We start from the raw sequence: 16,732 nt of genomic DNA on the forward strand, positions 1-16,732 counted from the left end.
TCAACTTCTGGCAACATCAGCATGCCTTGTGTTTTCTTGTGAGAGTTTTAAGATAGAACTAAAATTTTATCTATTTTACCAAATTAATTACTTTTATGTATTTATCAATTATTTCTTTTTGAGCTCATTCTGTTTGATTTACTATTTTATCAAATTGATCAGCTGCCAAGTAGCTCCATAAACAAGTCACCTGTCTGTCCAGATGAAAGTTAATTTTGTTCATAGTTTTATGTAAAACCTTTAATGGTATAGGGCATCAACCTGTCAGCTCAGTGGAATGTTTTTGCAAATTCTGGACAAAAACAAGCCTGATGGTAGGCACTTTTTCTAGCTATTAATTAGTTACCAATTAACCAATAATTGGTGGTAGCACATAAAAGTTGCTTTGAAGAAAATTATCATTAAACTTAAAAATAGTACACATTTTTGGACCATTAATTCTCAGGCTAGTGGAATGGATGATTCTGAGGTTGGGTAATCAGTTGTTATTTGTATATATTTAAAAGAAGGCATAAATGTATAAATATGGGATATTTCTGGGAGAATGAGTAAAAAGCTGATAAGAATCATTGCTTCTAAGGAAGGGTGCTAAATGGCTGGAGGTGAGAAGTGGAGCGTACGCTTATTTTTCACTTATTTTGTACTGTGATGATTAAAAAAGTGAATATTTTCACTCTATTCTTAAGTTTAAAAAACTAAACTTTGCTTCCCTGACAGCAAGGGAAACAGCAATTTTGGAGATTGAGTGAATGAATTGCAGCCTACCCACAGGGTGAATATTATTTAGCTGGTAAAATTTGTGAAGAAGCTCTTTATTCATTGAAATGAAAAGACATACAGAAAGTTGGTTATGCAAGGGCTGTCTGGAAAGTATCTAGCCATGTATCTCTCTATTTTCTCATGACTTGGCTGGATACGTTCTGGATAGCTCTGGAAGGTGAGTCTGTACTTACAGTATCTCTGTCATCAGTGCCATTCAAAGGTGGGGCTTGAGCTGTGGCAGTAGTGGCAGCAGAGGTTATTGGAGATACAAATTTTCAGGCCCATCTGTTGAATCAGAGTCTTGGGAACTGGGTCCAGCCATTGCCCAGGTGACAGTTAAACACAAAGTTTAAGAAGCGCTGTATTTGGGTACCACCACACTCTTGCATCTGTATGTGCAGAAGTGTATAAGGGGATGTCTCCAAAGGTGACCTTTATTGGGGCTAGGATTTGAAGCATTTCCCTTGAGCTTTTTCTATATCCTCGGACTCATTTATAATAAGCATGCATACTTTATTATTTAAAGAGATATTTCACATACCAGAAATTATGCTATTTAAAAAGCTTATAATCCAGTGCTTTTTAGTATAGTCACAAACTTTTGCAATGATCAGCACTCTCTAATTCCAAAACATTTTCATCATCCTTCAAAGAAACCCATTACCTACAAGCAGTCACTCTCCACTGACTCCTGGGCACCAGACCCCTAATTCCCTTTCTGTTTCTATAGATTTGTATTTTCCAGACATTCACTTGTGTGATTTTTAAAACCTGAAAAAAATATTGAAGGTCTTTTTACTTAGATAAACAAAGCAAAATGAAAGTAAGGGAGATGATTTGATGACAGGGAGTTCATTCTAAAGCAGAATTTAGGAGACTGATGTTTATTTCTCTTTTAGCTTTGATTGCTAACCCAAGGAGGAAGCGGGTTTGGGCCATAAGCATCACCATGATAGGTGTGGTTCTCTTTGATTTTGCTGCTGACTTCATTGATGGGCCCATCAAAGCCTACTTATTTGATGTCTGCTCCCATGGAGACAAGGAGAGGGGCCTTCACTACCATGCCCTCTTTACAGGTAGGGAATATTCCAGAAAGTCTCTCCTTCAGCTCCCCACCACGGAAGTCATCCAGTGTCTCTGCACGTGGAATCTTCTGAATGAATGGATCTGTTGATGACCTGCCCCATCACATGGACTCTGTCTACCATTGCATCTCTCTAAACAAAGTTAGCTTGTGACTGGGTCTGCAGAGTTTTTGCAAAGGAAGTTTAAATAACAGCGGTCTTAAGAAGGCTTTGTGGAGACAATTGCAACTGAAATGAAAAGAGGCCTTATACACTTTACTTTTGCTTTAGAGCAGCAGATCTCAAATGTCAGCAGTGCAGCATCCGTGTTCCTTAGGAGGTTGTTGAAAATTCAGATTGCTGGGCTCCTTCTCCAGCTGTTCTGATTCAGTGGGTCTGGGTTGGGATACAGATATTTGCATTTCATTTCATTTCATTTCATAAAGATTCCAGATGACTTTGTGGCAGGGATCCTAAGAACAACATTCAAAAAACAACAAATAGAAACAAACCAAACAATCAAACCTCCCCCTCCCCCCATGTCTTAGAGATTTCTTAGTTTTATAAGGAGTTGGCATTTCCTCAACTTTCAGATTTGAAAAAAGTCCAGGCCAGGAGCACAATGGGACCTCTCTTGATGTCTTGGGCTGCTGCTGGTGACCATTCATTCAGAGCAATACTACTCTAAGCACCAGTCAGCACTGTGATAGAATGGGGGGAATACATAAGGGGACAGCAGTGTCTGGCCTAGAAGGATTTTTTTATGTCTAAAGAGGACTCTATCAGCCCACTGATTTGATTGTCTTCATGGCTCAGTCAGTGTGTTTGTTTCATGTTTTGAAGTGCTCTGTATCCTTCCATGCATGGCCAGGCAGGTCCATGAGAAGGAAGATCTCAGTTTGCCCACAGTTTCTATTTCTAGAGCTAAGAATGGTGTCTGCAAATGGAAGCCATCGGGTTAATATTTGTCATTTGAGCAAGCATTTACATAGTTGAAAAGAACAAGGCTGTACCAGCAAACAAGTAGTTCCTCCTCCCCGTAGCGAAGGCAGAGAGGCAGCAGTCCAGGCCCCTCTGTCACCGGCTCTTGACTGCCACGTCTCCAGAGACTTTAAGGCTCATAATGCCTGGCCAGCGCTTGAAACGTCTCCCCAACCTCTTGGCTCCCATTTCCTGCATCTCCTCCCTCAGGGGCTCTACCCCTCCCCTGGGCTCCTCTTGTCTCTGGGGCAACCCAGCCCATACCTGCCGCAGGGCTTGGCAGGGGCTTGGCAGGGGCTCTTGCCTTGCCTGGGACACTCTTCCACAGATAATGATATGGGAGGTATATCATTATCATGCCTTCATTCCACTCAGCTTTCTTTTTTGTTGAGACAAGGGTCTCACTATGTCACCCTCAGTAGAGCACCATGGTATCACAGCTCACAGCAACCCCAAATTGCTTCTTGGCCTGAAGCAATTCTCTTGCCTCAGCCTCCCAAGTAGCTGGGACTACAGGTGTCCGCCACAAGGCCTGGCTATTTTTTGTTGCAGTTGTCATTGTTGTTTTAGCTGGTCCGGGCTGGGTTCGAACCCACCAGCCTGGGTGTGTGTGGCTGGCCCCCTACCTGCTGAGCTATAAGCCCCGCCTCCACTCAGCTTTCTCATCAAATGTCTCCTCATTGTGAAGTCTTCTTGGCTACCATATCTGAAACAGTTCGACCATTCCTCTCTACCCTTATCCTTAGCTGGTTTGATTTTTCTTCCTAGTACTTATCACTGCCAGCCTAACTGGTTATCTATTTATCTCTATGTGTTTGTCTACTCATCTGCCTACCTACATGTCATTATCTACCTACCAATCTATCAATCATCTATCTTTCTTTTTTCATTGCTATTTATTGCTCCAGGTGAGCAGATGTTCTCTGTTGAGTATTCATTTCCTGGAATGGTGTCTGCTACATAGTAGGTGCTCAGTAAATAGTGAATGAATATATATGGGCACCACTCTCAGCATGCAACAGTGTTGGTCTTGGGAAAATGACCTCGGCTTTGCTGCCTCTGATATTAGAAGATAGAACCCTAATTTTGGAAATTTTTCCAAGGCCAACATAGGATAGTATAACTATGAGTTTAAGACAATATATCTATTCTGAGATTTTCTTTCTTTCTTTCTTTTTTGAGACAGAATCTCACTATATTGCCCTTGGTAGCGTGCTGTGGCATCACAGCTCACAGCAACCTCAGACTCTTGGGCTTAAACAATACTTTCACCTCAGCCTTCCAAGTAGCTGGGAGTACAGGTGCCTGCCGCAATGCCCACCTATTTTTTTGTTGTTGCAGTTGTCGTTGTTTAGCTGGGCCGAACTGGGTTTGAACTTACCAGCCTCAGTGCATGTGGCCAGGGCCGTAACAACTGTGCTATGGGGGCCGCCCGAGCCCATTCTGAGATTTTCCATAGATATTAGTATATCATGTGGTGGCAGCAAACACATTCAATTTTGATATTACCTTGGTGTAGACTCTCATTATAGCTTGTCTGAGCTTTACTACTTATCATTTAACTGTTTTTCCAGTCTCTAATTTCTTCCCACTCCAGTTGACCCAGCTGATAGCTTCGGATTTATATTCCTAAAAGCCAACTCTGACCAACTCTGCTTAGTGAACTGCAGAGGCTCACTATTTGCTTTCTGGTTAAAAAGAACAAATCCCTGGAGGGGTTGAAACCTGCCACAATCCGTTCCTATCCTACTCTCCAAGTTTACTTCCCATACTCCTCCATATTCCCTGTGCCCTGAACAATTTCCCCGCGTGTTCCCGAGAGCAGAGGCCAGTCTGTTTAGTCTCTGCATGTCTCTCTCCACCACCGCCTGGAACATTGTGTGTGCTCAAAATCAGTATGTGTATAAATGGGGCAGATGGAGAAGCCTGGCCTTTCTCTCTAGGTTCTGGGTGTTTGTTCACACTGGAAACCCTTTTCTCGTTTTCTGCTTGTGGAAATCGAAGCTGCTTGGAAACTTTCATCCGTTTCCTAGAAGACCCCCCCACTCTCTCCTCAATTGCAAGTATGCTGAATTTCCTAGAAGACCCCCCCACTCTCTCCTCAATTGCAAGTATGCTGAATTTCCAACTCAGTCAGGGACTCGGTCAGTGAGCCAAGCAGGAAAGTTTATGGAGGGGATGAGCACAAAGGGGACAGTGAGGTGGATAGCTCCATGGGAAGAGGCTGTGGAGGCTGCGTTTACCACCTGAGTTTTCACCTCCCCTCAGGGCCTGTATCATCTGCTTGGGCTGCCACACCAGAAGGCCTCTGCCTGGGTGGCCTAAACAACAGACATTCATGTTCCCACAGTTCGGGATGATGGAAATCCACGGTCAAGGCATGAACACCTTCTGGCCGTATCCTCATGTGTATGCCAGTATCTTTTACTCTTCTTATAAGAACACTGATCCTACTTGAATTATGACCCCACAATTATGGCCTCATTTAACCAAAATTACCTCCATAAAGGCCCTGTGAACAGACACGGTCATATTGGGGGTTAGGGCATCAAGTATGAATCTTGGCAGGGGGACAGAGTTCAGTCTGTAACAGGGCCCTTTCTCTCTTACCCTCACTAAGCCTGACTCCAGAAGCCTGGGGGAGATGGGGTGTGGAAGGCACATACTCACTTTTCTATCTTTCTCCTCCCTCCCAATCTTTTGCCTTTTCTTTCTTGGCATATTGGAGATATCCTAGAATCTTCAAATGAACATCAAAAACACAAAAGATCTTTCTGTGTTCATAACAACATTGACAGGCCCTGAATTTTGGGTCCCAATCTGGTGGTTTTCTGGTTCTTGTGAATAATTCTCCTTTTATGCTCTTCTAAAATCCCCTCTGTCCCTGTCCTCAGAGAGAGGAGCAGTTGTTGGCAATAGGGAATTCGTTCCCCACCCCCATGACACCATTCCACTACCTCCTAGTTTAAATATACAGCCCAGTCCCAAAGTGCTATTTTCTTATAATCACGCTCATTACACCATAATCGTGTGAATGAGAGAATGGCGGAAATATGAGCGAGTGACAATCAGTGTTCTGTGCATAGGATGATCTCTCTGGGTACTGGCACTGCTGCACGAGAATCAGGCTGACTTCCTTGAGACCCTGCCCGGCTCCTGGCCCCTGCCCCATCCTCACTGGTGTATGCCTGAAGAATAGACGGGTTAGGAAGGAGTTGGTTGCAAGTAACAAAAGCCACGTAACAGTAGCTTAAAAACATAAGGCTGGAGGTAGGTGTCTGCTGGCGTTCGGTTAGCAGCTGGATGTCAGAGCTGGCAATTTCATGTATTTTTTGGCTGCTTCATTGAATATGTTGCCTCCTGGATACAGACGGCTACCACAGGTCCTCTAACCGTGTTTGTTATGGACAAGAGGAAGGGGAGGCCACTTGGGGAAGAAAGAAGGGGAAAGCCTACATGTTCTTTTGAAATGAAGAAAGCAAAGGCTTTCCCAGAAGCCCCCACACACTCCTGCTTGCTTCTCACTGGGCAGAATCCGGTCATGTCAGTATCCGGCAGCCTGGCCGCCTAGGAAGGTCAGCAGAGTGAGGTGTGGGTGGGGTGGAGGTGGTCCTGCCTCCTCAAACCAAACTGGGATTCTGTCAGCAAGGATGGAAGAGTATTTATTTGTTTTTTTAATTATTTTTTATTAAATTATAACTTTGCACATTGATGCATTTATGGGGATCAGGGTACTGCTTCTATATACATTGTGAAATGCTTACATTGAACTAAGTAACACATCCATCACAAGTATACTCATTTCTTAATAGTTTTGAAATGTACCATTGCATCATGCATGTTATTTATTTATTTTTGAGAAAGAGGCTTACTCTGTTGCCTGGGCTCGAGTGCCATGGTATCAGCCTGGCTCACAGAAATCTGACTCCTGGGTTCTCCTTATTGTTTAACTGTTTTTCTAGTCTCTAATTTCTTCCCACTCCAGTTGACCTAACCGATGGCTTCTGGATTTATATTCCCAAAGGATCATTCCCAGTGATCCTCCTGCTTTAACCCCTGGAGGAGCTGAAACCGCAGGCATCTGCCACAATGCCCAGCTAGTTTTTTTCTGTTTTTAGTAGAGACAGAGTCTCACTCTTGCTCAGGCTGGTTTTGAACTCCTGAGCTCAAGCAATCCCCCTGCCTTGTCCTCCCAGAGTGCTGGTATTATAGGTGTGAGCCACTGTGCCTGACCAGGAGTAACTCTTTTTGTCTAGACAAAAGTTGGGAGCTATCAGATAAAATACAAACTTTTTAAACTGGAAGGTTAGATTGTCCCTAAGTTATTATTGAGAGAGATTCTAGTTGGGTCTTTTAACACCCAGGAGACCACTGGGGCCTGAAAGGCAGAGCCCGGATTGACAGTGCAGCACCTATCTGTCAGCAGCGGTGCTGTTCAGCCGGCTCTGGGGAATTTTGGATGTGAGTCAAGTGGATTGTTAGCAACACTGGCTGCCCTGAAGCACCCAGCTGTCCCCGTCCTATTGAGGACTTGCCAGTGCCAAGTGGCAGTTCCTTGTTCCTCCAGGTGCTCAGGAGGTATAGGGCCATTTGAATGTCTTGAAGAGCTGATGTCAAGTTCAGAGGCCCTGGGATGTGGAGTTCGCACCCCAACCCTCCCAGGACCTGCCAGAGCAAATAGCTGCTTGGTACATAGTTAGCCTGCCTAGCAGGGATTTGGGGCCTATAAAAAGCAAACACAGTTGAGTATTAGTCTAATCAGAACATTCAAAGAGTAAGACCTTTACAAGAAAATGACAGCCAGAGCTTTTGAAGTCTAATATATTAAAGAGTTCAAAGATAATTATATTTTAAAGTTAGATGGCTGTTGACAATTTAACCTGATCTGCACATTATTCACCTTCTCTCCTCTACTGTAATTTACAATATATGATACTTACCTACGAAGTATCTCTCCAACAACAATTGTAAACTCCCTCAGCCGATTGTCTCCAGTGTGTGTCCGTGGTCACATGAGGACTGCCAGGGTTTGTGGATGACTCCAGACAAGTTCTTTCCCCTACTAGAAAAACAGCTGAAAACTTGTAGCGCAGAGCAGTGTGGTTAAAGCTTTGATTCTAAAGTCCCTGACTCAGTGATAATGCTGGATCATTTACATTTCTGTAAACACCTCCCAGATCACTCATAGAATACAAATATTCATATACATATACCTGGGTCATTACAAAAGTTTTGAGACACACAAAAATCAAGAAATGTAAAATCCACGTGGTCAGAAGCAAATGAAGCCCTCCCACCCAGCCAAAAGCCAAGCAATTTGAAACTTGTACAGGTGAATTAGAAAGTCTGCTGTCGACCGTGTTTCTTGGAAGTGAAATAAATAATGGACCACAGCACAGTCTTAGAACTTTCGTAGTGACCCACCTTGTCTGCAGATACACCTATCCTTTAATGTTTATTCCTGGGCATGGGCTCAGTTAATGGAATAGCAGATGGGATCCACCCTTGCTACTTAAAATGTTACTCTTGTCTTTCTGACTCTTGTCTTTATCTCTTATCTTTTCTAAGTGTGATAGTTGAATTCTGGTGAGTTAAATGTGGATATGAGACCCTAGTACAGTGTCTTCACTCTGAACGGAAGACCACACTAAAAGACAGAGTGAAAAATAACATTCCCCTGCTCCGTCTTTGCATACCTTCTGAGTTTGCATGACCTTGGCAAAGAAATGCTTTCATCATTCCACTTGATGTGAGCATTTTCTGATAAAGGCATGTTCAGTGCCAGAGCCCCTTTTGATTTTTATCAACAGCAAGATATTATTCACCTGAGGAATCCAATCATCACAGTAAATTGAAATTCTGTGTATTTGTTTCAGAGCTGTAGTTCTGGCCCAACAATTCCAAATGGCTCCGCAAATAAGGGTCAGAAGGGTTCATTACCAGAAGATTTTGCAGCAATTTTTTTTTTTAAAGAAAAGACTCTACTGGCTCTAGGGAGACATTTTCTTCTTCCAATTTTTGTCTTTTGTACTTAAAGGTAACTCTACCCTCCTCCGTTCCTGGCATAGGTGGTGGATTTGGTGAGTCCATCTGTGTTTTCTCACCTCCCTAGGCAATGCAGTGAGTTGATAGCCACATACTCATTGAGGAGGGTAGAAAATTCCTTTGTGCCAAATGCTTCTAACCAAGTGTCTTTCTGCTACTTTGAACCTTGTTTTAGCAATGGGCTTTATCCCTTGGCGGGAGGCTGGGGTGCAACGTGATGGGAAAGGCCATCTCTGTTCATATCCTGACTCTTAGCAGCTTAGCATTTCTGAACTTTTGCTGCCTCCCAGGCACGTGAATCTCTCTACTGTGGTTGTTACTAACAACTTGGCAGGTGGTCACAGGCACAAAGCAAGGCCTCATCTAAAAGGATTAAGCATCAGATGTTTACATTGACCTGATTTTTTTCTGTCTCCACCAGGCCTGCAAAAGTTTTATGTGTAACTACTCAGTGAGGAACTTGCTTCATTCACATCTTTGGAAAACGAATGGGTAACTTGTTAGGCTCACCCTCTTTTAACTTTTGTTTTTGTAATACTTTAAAGTATGCTCAAAAAATGCTAACGTAATGAATGCTCTAATTAGCAAATCATTTAGGATTAAGAAGAGAGTCTTAAAAATAAAATTGAGACTGGGTCCCTTTGACTAAACCCTTTGCACAGCAAAGAGGAGCCACATGTCATGTGTGAGGCTATTTTAACCTTTCCTCATTCATGAATAGTTGCTGGGTGAGTGGTTTTGTTTCATCAACTGGTTTCTCTTTGAAGTCTCCACCAGTGGCAGACTTTCACATCTCTCATTCAGCTGCTTCCAAATGATGTGGCCACGGCAGAAACCAAGGATACAGGAATTTCAGCTTGTGGGTGACAAGGGTGACTCTTAGGTGAGAACTGTTAATATCATTGAACTACCATCTTCTCTCCATTCAAATGCACCAACATGACTCTCAACGCATCTTAAGGGAGGTTAGAGAAGAGGGAATCTGGAGGGCTTTCCTATCCTTTCTTGTGGTTGAAAGCTCGCTCCCAGGTGCCAGTCGTCTGGCTTATCTTGCTGTTACACTCTCTGGTCACATGGCCCCTCCTCACCGATGTATTAATCACTTCCTGACATCACATCATCTCTTCATCTGTGGGTTACTACCGCCTGTCTGTCCAGCCAGCGTATCTGCTCTCCAGGGTGGGAGCCTTGTCTTTCCTGTTCATCATTCTCTGACTACTGCTTTGAATAGTGCTCGAAGTATCCAAGGTAACCATTTACTGGTGGGATGAGGACTCTAACATCCCCATTTTACCAATGATTAAGCTGCTTGCTGAGAGGTGAAGTGACTAACTCCAGGTCGCACAGCTGGTTAATGGCAGACCAGGGGCAAAACCCAACTAAGTAAGCAGCCAACCAAAGATGGTTCACGCCTTAGTCTGCCTTCCTCTAAAAGTTGACCCCAAGAGCAGGTTTGTGTGCAGATAATTTATTTGGAGGGGTGCTCTAGAGAACAAGAATAAGGAAACATTGGAGGGGAGGAGGATGTTACAGCCCAGCCAGGCTCATTGCTCACTGCTCAAGAGGAAGCCGACACACTGAGACTGCAGGGAAGAGTTTAATGTCACAGGAACCATGTGTGGAGATTTGAGGAATTTCTCAAATATGTCTCTCGGAATCTGGGAAAAATGGTTTTGTGAAGATAGTTTGACAGGCAAAAGTCTAGGGAATTAGGTCTGCTTATTGGAGGGGATGAACTTACATGGTTGGGAAGCAGAGGTTATCTTCTCAGTTGAGAGATTTCCTGGGTAAGGGTCTCACGGCTGTTGGATCCATTCCTACGCCTATCCCTAGGTCTGTCTGATAGGCGTCAGTGGGTCCTCACAGAATGCAGAGTCTGAAAAATACTTCTAAGATCAGTCTTAGGCCTATCATAGTGATGTTATCTATAGAAAGACTTGTGCTTTACAATGGCAAGTTATCTATAAAAGTAGTGGGGAAAGTCACAAATCTTGCCCCTCTCCGGGAGGACAGTGCCATTGAGCAGGAACCAGTTACAGCACTAAGGAAGTTAGGGAACAATGGCTTGTTAACTTCTGGCTGCTTTTACAGTAATCAGATTTTGATTACTATTTATACCTATGGCTCCATATTATTTCAATATAGATGTTTTTAGGCCAATCAAGTAGCAACCCTTGAGCAGGGAGCAGGAACATTGCTGCCTTAAGGACTTGCCAATATGTGTGCACCTGTCATGGGTGCTCTGCCGCGGCTTGGAAGACTTGTTCTTAAAGTGCATTTTCAGCTGAATTAATCCTCTATGTATTTGAAGCCTAAGTGCTTTGGAAACTTAGAAGCAAAGTGACCTATTCTTATTTCTCTGTTCTCTGCTGTCACATCCTGTCCTCAAAGCAGTGAGGCATCCCAGCCCAACCAGAGTGTACAGGAAGGGTTCAACGGGAGAAGGAAATACTGGGGTAAGAGGTGGGTGGATAGAAACAGGGGTGATATTTTATTAATAAAAATGCCTCACCATCTCTGAATAGTTGCTTTGTAAATCTGAAGAAAGACCAGATCAGGTTGTGTCTTTCCTCTTTAACCAGACACGTGTTATCATTTTCCTGTACTTAGCCTCAAGAGGGCAGATGTCTGGCTGCCAGGGGTATCCCAAGTGTCTAGCACAGCTTCTGGTGACAGTAAGTGCACCATCAATTTCTGTTTATCAGAAAGTGAGGCCAGGCTCGGCACCTGTAGCTCAAGCGGCTAGGGTGCCAGCCACATACACAGGAGCTGGCAGGTTTGAATCCAGCCCGGGCCTGCCAAACAAAATGACAACTACAACCAAAAAAATAGCCGGGCATTGTGGTGGGCACCTGTAGTCCCAGCTACTTGGGAGGCTGAGGCAAGAGAATCGCTTAAGCCCAAAGTTTGAGGTTGCTGTGAGTGGTGACACCATGGCACTATACTGAGGGCAACAGCTTGAGACTCTATCTCAAAAAAAAAAAAAAAAAGCAAGGCCAAGGACACCCACACACACATGCATACACTCACACATACAAACTTGCACACACTCACACATTGATGCACAGACACACACATTTACATATACATATACACTTATACACTCACATACATACATACTCACATACATACATACGGACACACACAGACACACACTCACACTTTGATACACATATCCACAGACACATACAAGCACACATATACATTCACACACATTCTCACATATGCAGTCACACGTACACACATACACATAAACTCACACATACACTATTCATACACATTGACATACATACACTCTCACACACATACACTCACACTCACATGCAAACACTGACACACACACTCATACACACACACTCTTATACATACATTAACACACATACAGACACTCATAACAGACTCTCACACACACTCACATGGACATACACATACATACACTCACACCCACTCTCACACACATTCACACACACTCATGTGTACACACACATGCAGACACACCCACATGCACAGTAGTTGGGACTTATGTTAACTCTCCAGCATTCACAGTGTGTTTGTGGTGGGCATAGGTGGGATCTACACACCTAACCTGACACTTTTGCTTTTATTTTCTCAACATGAAGAAAAGAATCCAAATTGCCCCATCATGAGCTCCCTAGGTTGTGTGGGGTCTTTGATCTGGCCTCCTTCCAGCTGTGTTGCCATCCATGCTGAGCTGGCTAAGCCACACGCCTTGGCAGGGAGGCAATTATAAGCATATGGTACAGGCAGAGTCTGATTTAGATAGACTCTCTTTAGTTTCCTTGGCCCTGTTCTCCAATTTCCTACAGTTGTAATAAGTACAGTGGGAAATTGGGACTAAAGAAAAAAGTTGTACATATTTCTATATACTTGGACTTCTTCCAGGATGAACCATGTCTTCAAGTTGTATGATTAGTTACAGAATATGACATCTGTCTGCTAAAGCCATTTCTTCTCCTGAGGCAAGCTCTGGTCTGAGTTTGACAGCATATCTTGGCTTGGCGATCACTTTCTGGGCTCTTCTTTGTAAAGACTTGTCATCTAATGTGGCAGCAGCTGTCCTTTGAACATTTCATCTTATTGCTTGTTCGGTAGCCTGAGATTGATTCCAGGGACCCCATGAGGCCAATCGTGGTGGTAGAGATGAATGCAGTCTGGATAGAGATGTGGGGGTGGCAAAATGATAAAACTATTAGCCTTTGTTGCAGCTAAAATGACTGACCTTTGCTTGGAAGACTATCTTTGAAGGTAAAATCCTTGGCCTAAACATAGAAAGGAACAGGAAAGCCCTCAGTGAATTCATACAGCCCTCTACTGGCTGTCATTATATATGAAGGTATAAATAGATAAAGCTTAAATGTTTCTTTCCAGTATTTTAGTATTCTATTAGAATAATTTCCCCACTGGCCTGCTGTACCTTCCTGGCATGTCCTGGTGTAACTTGTAGCTACATTCCACAATAGGTTTAGGATGAACAAAGCATTTTTCCTATGTTCTCCCCTTCCACAGGAGAAGAGAGTGCTGGTAATGCTGTAAGTTACTGACAGCATGTGTCAAGGTTTTGCTTAACTGATTAATGGAGAAGCCATAAGAACAGTCTCCACAAGTTCTTGCAGGAAATGTGTGTATGTGTGTCTGTCTGTGATGAGCAAATGAAAAAATACCAGGTTAAATATAAACATGGCCAACCTACAAGTTCATAAAACTATAACTCCTCTGTGATAATTCCTCTCTGCCAGAATACATAAACTTAATGCAAATCATAGAGTATTTTATTAATGTCTTCAAACTACCTTAATTTTATAGAATTCAAATCATTGTTCTTTATTCTTTTGGATTCTTGGTCCAATATCCTATGACAATGAAGTCCCATTTCCTAAGAATTTTCAGGTGAGGGTGAAGCAGGTTTGCTGGAAACTGGTGTCACCTGGCTACTCAAAAAGTGATACTTGGCCTAGTAGTATTGGTGTCAGTGAGGGCCTTGAAGGGAAGGCAGAATCTCAGGCCCCATCTCAGAGCTTCAGAATAAGAACTTACATCTTAACTAGATGCCCACATGATCTGTGTGCACTTTAGAGTTTAAGAATCATGCTCTAGAATGCTATGTTAAAGATTGGGCAGTTGCAATTTTTGCCCTTTCCAATTTTGAGATATATTTTTCTTTCACAATACTTGCCATATACCATAGTAAGGTTGTGGTGAGCCTGGGTTTCCATGATCAGAATAATCCACAGATCTAATCACTGATCCTTGAACGACTATGTCCTTTCAGCCAGTCCAGGCAGGTTGTCTTTAGCCAGTTCAGTGCAGTAGCTATCTCCCCCTGCTGCTGGTGGAGGCTTCAGAATTAGGATTTCATCAGGAAGTCAGCAGGGCACTCGGTTTGGGGCTTGGTTCTGCCATTATATTTGCTGGTGCTTATTGTATTAACTCTTACTAAACTCAGGTAAGGAGGCATCACCATCCCTCCTGGTACATACAAATTACACCAGGACTTGTCAGAGGAGAAGTGCCCAACATCTTGTGACCAGAAGGCAAAAAGATGGGATTAGAAATCAGTCATGATTCCACATTTCTTCTTCCTTTCATGCTATCTTCTATCACTAAACCCCTGTAGCCTGTAACTTTTTTTATCTATTTTTTCAAAACTCTACCTCTAAAATTTTTGGATTCATTGATATATTGAACTCTAAAACCATCATTGTTAATTAAGAGGAATCCTACAGTAGTTCTCAATAATCTGCATGATCTTGATACCATTAACTAAGCACCAATGATTGATTCTTTGAACTCTCCTTTACTCTCTGAGTATTCAGCTCAAAGTTCTGGCTTATCATTCATTATAGGTTTTTGAAAGTACCTTCTACCACTCATCAGCATCTCCCATTTGAAACTACCTTCTGGGGAAAAGGATGGGAAACCATGTCTTATTTATCTATATATCCCCAGGAAAGCTAGTAGAGTCCTTTTAAATATATTTAGTGCTCAATAAATATTTATTGAACTAAACTAAACCAGTAGACATACAATTGGACTAAGAAACCCTCCAACCATAGAACTCAATCATCCAAGTCAGTCCCTAATATAAATCCAACATCATATTTGTATTGCATATTTTTAGCCATAAAATAAAACTACCATTCCATTGCACAGTAAAGGAATAATTACACATGTATTCATCTTTCAAAAGGCAGGGTCTTGTGTTCCACATTCTCTCAGCTAAGCCAATCTACTGAGATGCTCAGTAGAACAATGAGTTTGAAAGATAGGGAAGATAGGGCCGTGTATGGTGGCTCACACCTGTAATCCCAACACTCTGGGAGGCCGAGGCAGGTGGAGTGCCTTAGCTCAGAAGTTTAAGACCAGCCTGAGCAAGAGTGAGACGCCATCTTTAAAAATAGCCAGGTGTTGTGGTGGGTACCTGCAGTCCCAGCTACTCTGGAGGTTGAGGCAAAAGGATCGCTTGAGCCCAAGAGTTTGAGGTTGCTGTGAGCTATGATGACACAGCACTCTACCAAGGGTGACCAAGTGAGACTCTGTCTCAAAAAAGAAGAAAAGAAAAAAGAAAAAAGAAAGAAAGATAGAGGCATAAGGGACAGGAGAATCAAATGGCAATATGGCAACCATTGATCTGTTTATAAATAGTTTCCAAAAAGGAATGTATAAGTTTGTCAGAGGGTTCATTTATCTCAGGGGTTCTCAGCTAGAGGCTGCTTTACATCCACAAATCCCACCGGGTCATTTGGCAATGTCTGGACACACTTTTGGTTGTTGTAACAGGGCATGTTTAACATGTTCTTGTTGGTTAATTGCTTGGCTTGACCCAGGACTTCTGCTTCTCCACAACTGAATAATAAAAAGGGTCTTTGTCGAATAATAACTGGAGGCACCACAAGTCCCAGAACTTCCTTCTGAATCAGTCAGACAGTACAGGCTGCCTCAGGACCCTTCCCTTCTCTCAGATCCTGGTATTTCACCACCACCTGTCGCATCTCTTCTTATGTATACGCCCATCACCCATAGCTAGACCGCATTGCTGCCAGAGAATACATCTCTTCTTTTATTGTATCCCATCGGTCACAATTTCTTTCTTTTCTTTTTTTTTTTAGAGACAGAGTCTCACTTTGTCACCCTCGGTAGGGTGCTGTGGTGTCACAGCTCACAGCAACCTCCAGCTCTTGGGCTTAGGCAATTCTCTTGCCTCAGCCTCCTTTCTGAGTAGCTGGGACTACAGGTGCCTGCCACAATGCCTGGCTATTTTTTTGTTGAAGTTTGGCCGGGGCCAGGTTCAAACCCAGTATATGGGACTGGCGCCCTACTCACTGAGCCACAGTCGCCGCCCAGGTCACAATTTCTTTTTTTAGCGTTTTTTTTTTTTTTTTTTTTTTTTTATTGTTGGGATTCATTGAGGGTACAATAAGCCAGGTTACACTGATTGCAATTGTTAGGTAAAGTCCCTCTTGCAATCATGTCTTGTCCCCATAAAGTGTGACACACACCAAGGCCCTTATAACTCTATCTTAAAATACTTGGACACATGGGAATGCTACTGATGCCTTATTTTTATAATCCAATGATTAAATATTTGTCATCTATAGTTTGTATGTGAAATCCTAACTAACCAAAATGCAAAGTGACCCAAATCATCCATTCTCCTGGTACTCTGAACAATTAAGATTCATGGTACTCGGCTTTCAGGGGTGTGTGCTTGGGATCAGGGTTTCTAAGAGTTAAGGCATTTAGGGTTAGAGACAGGAGCTTCTTAAATTCTCTTTCCTTCCTCGATTCTCTAGTTTGTGAGGAGATTGTCTTTATCTGAGAAATAAAATGGAGACTTCATTTGTGTGAGTGAAAAACAAAAA

At 42.9% G+C, this 16,732-nt stretch overlaps 1 protein-coding gene across 1 annotated transcript in view; it reads left to right on the forward strand.

Moving 5' to 3' along the window:
- The window catches only part of SLC45A2 (solute carrier family 45 member 2), a 36,040-nt gene that overhangs the window by 1,300 nt on the left and 18,008 nt on the right, over positions 1-16,732 (forward strand). The window contains exon 2 of the mRNA XM_053592489.1: positions 1,662-1,838. Coding sequence (XP_053448464.1) covers positions 1,662-1,838 — 177 coding nt within the window. The remainder of the gene's footprint in view (positions 1-1,661; positions 1,839-16,732) is intronic.

This window comes from Nycticebus coucang, chromosome 1 (assembly GCF_027406575.1).
Source record: "Nycticebus coucang isolate mNycCou1 chromosome 1, mNycCou1.pri, whole genome shotgun sequence".
Lineage (NCBI taxonomy): Eukaryota > Metazoa > Chordata > Mammalia > Primates > Lorisidae > Nycticebus > Nycticebus coucang.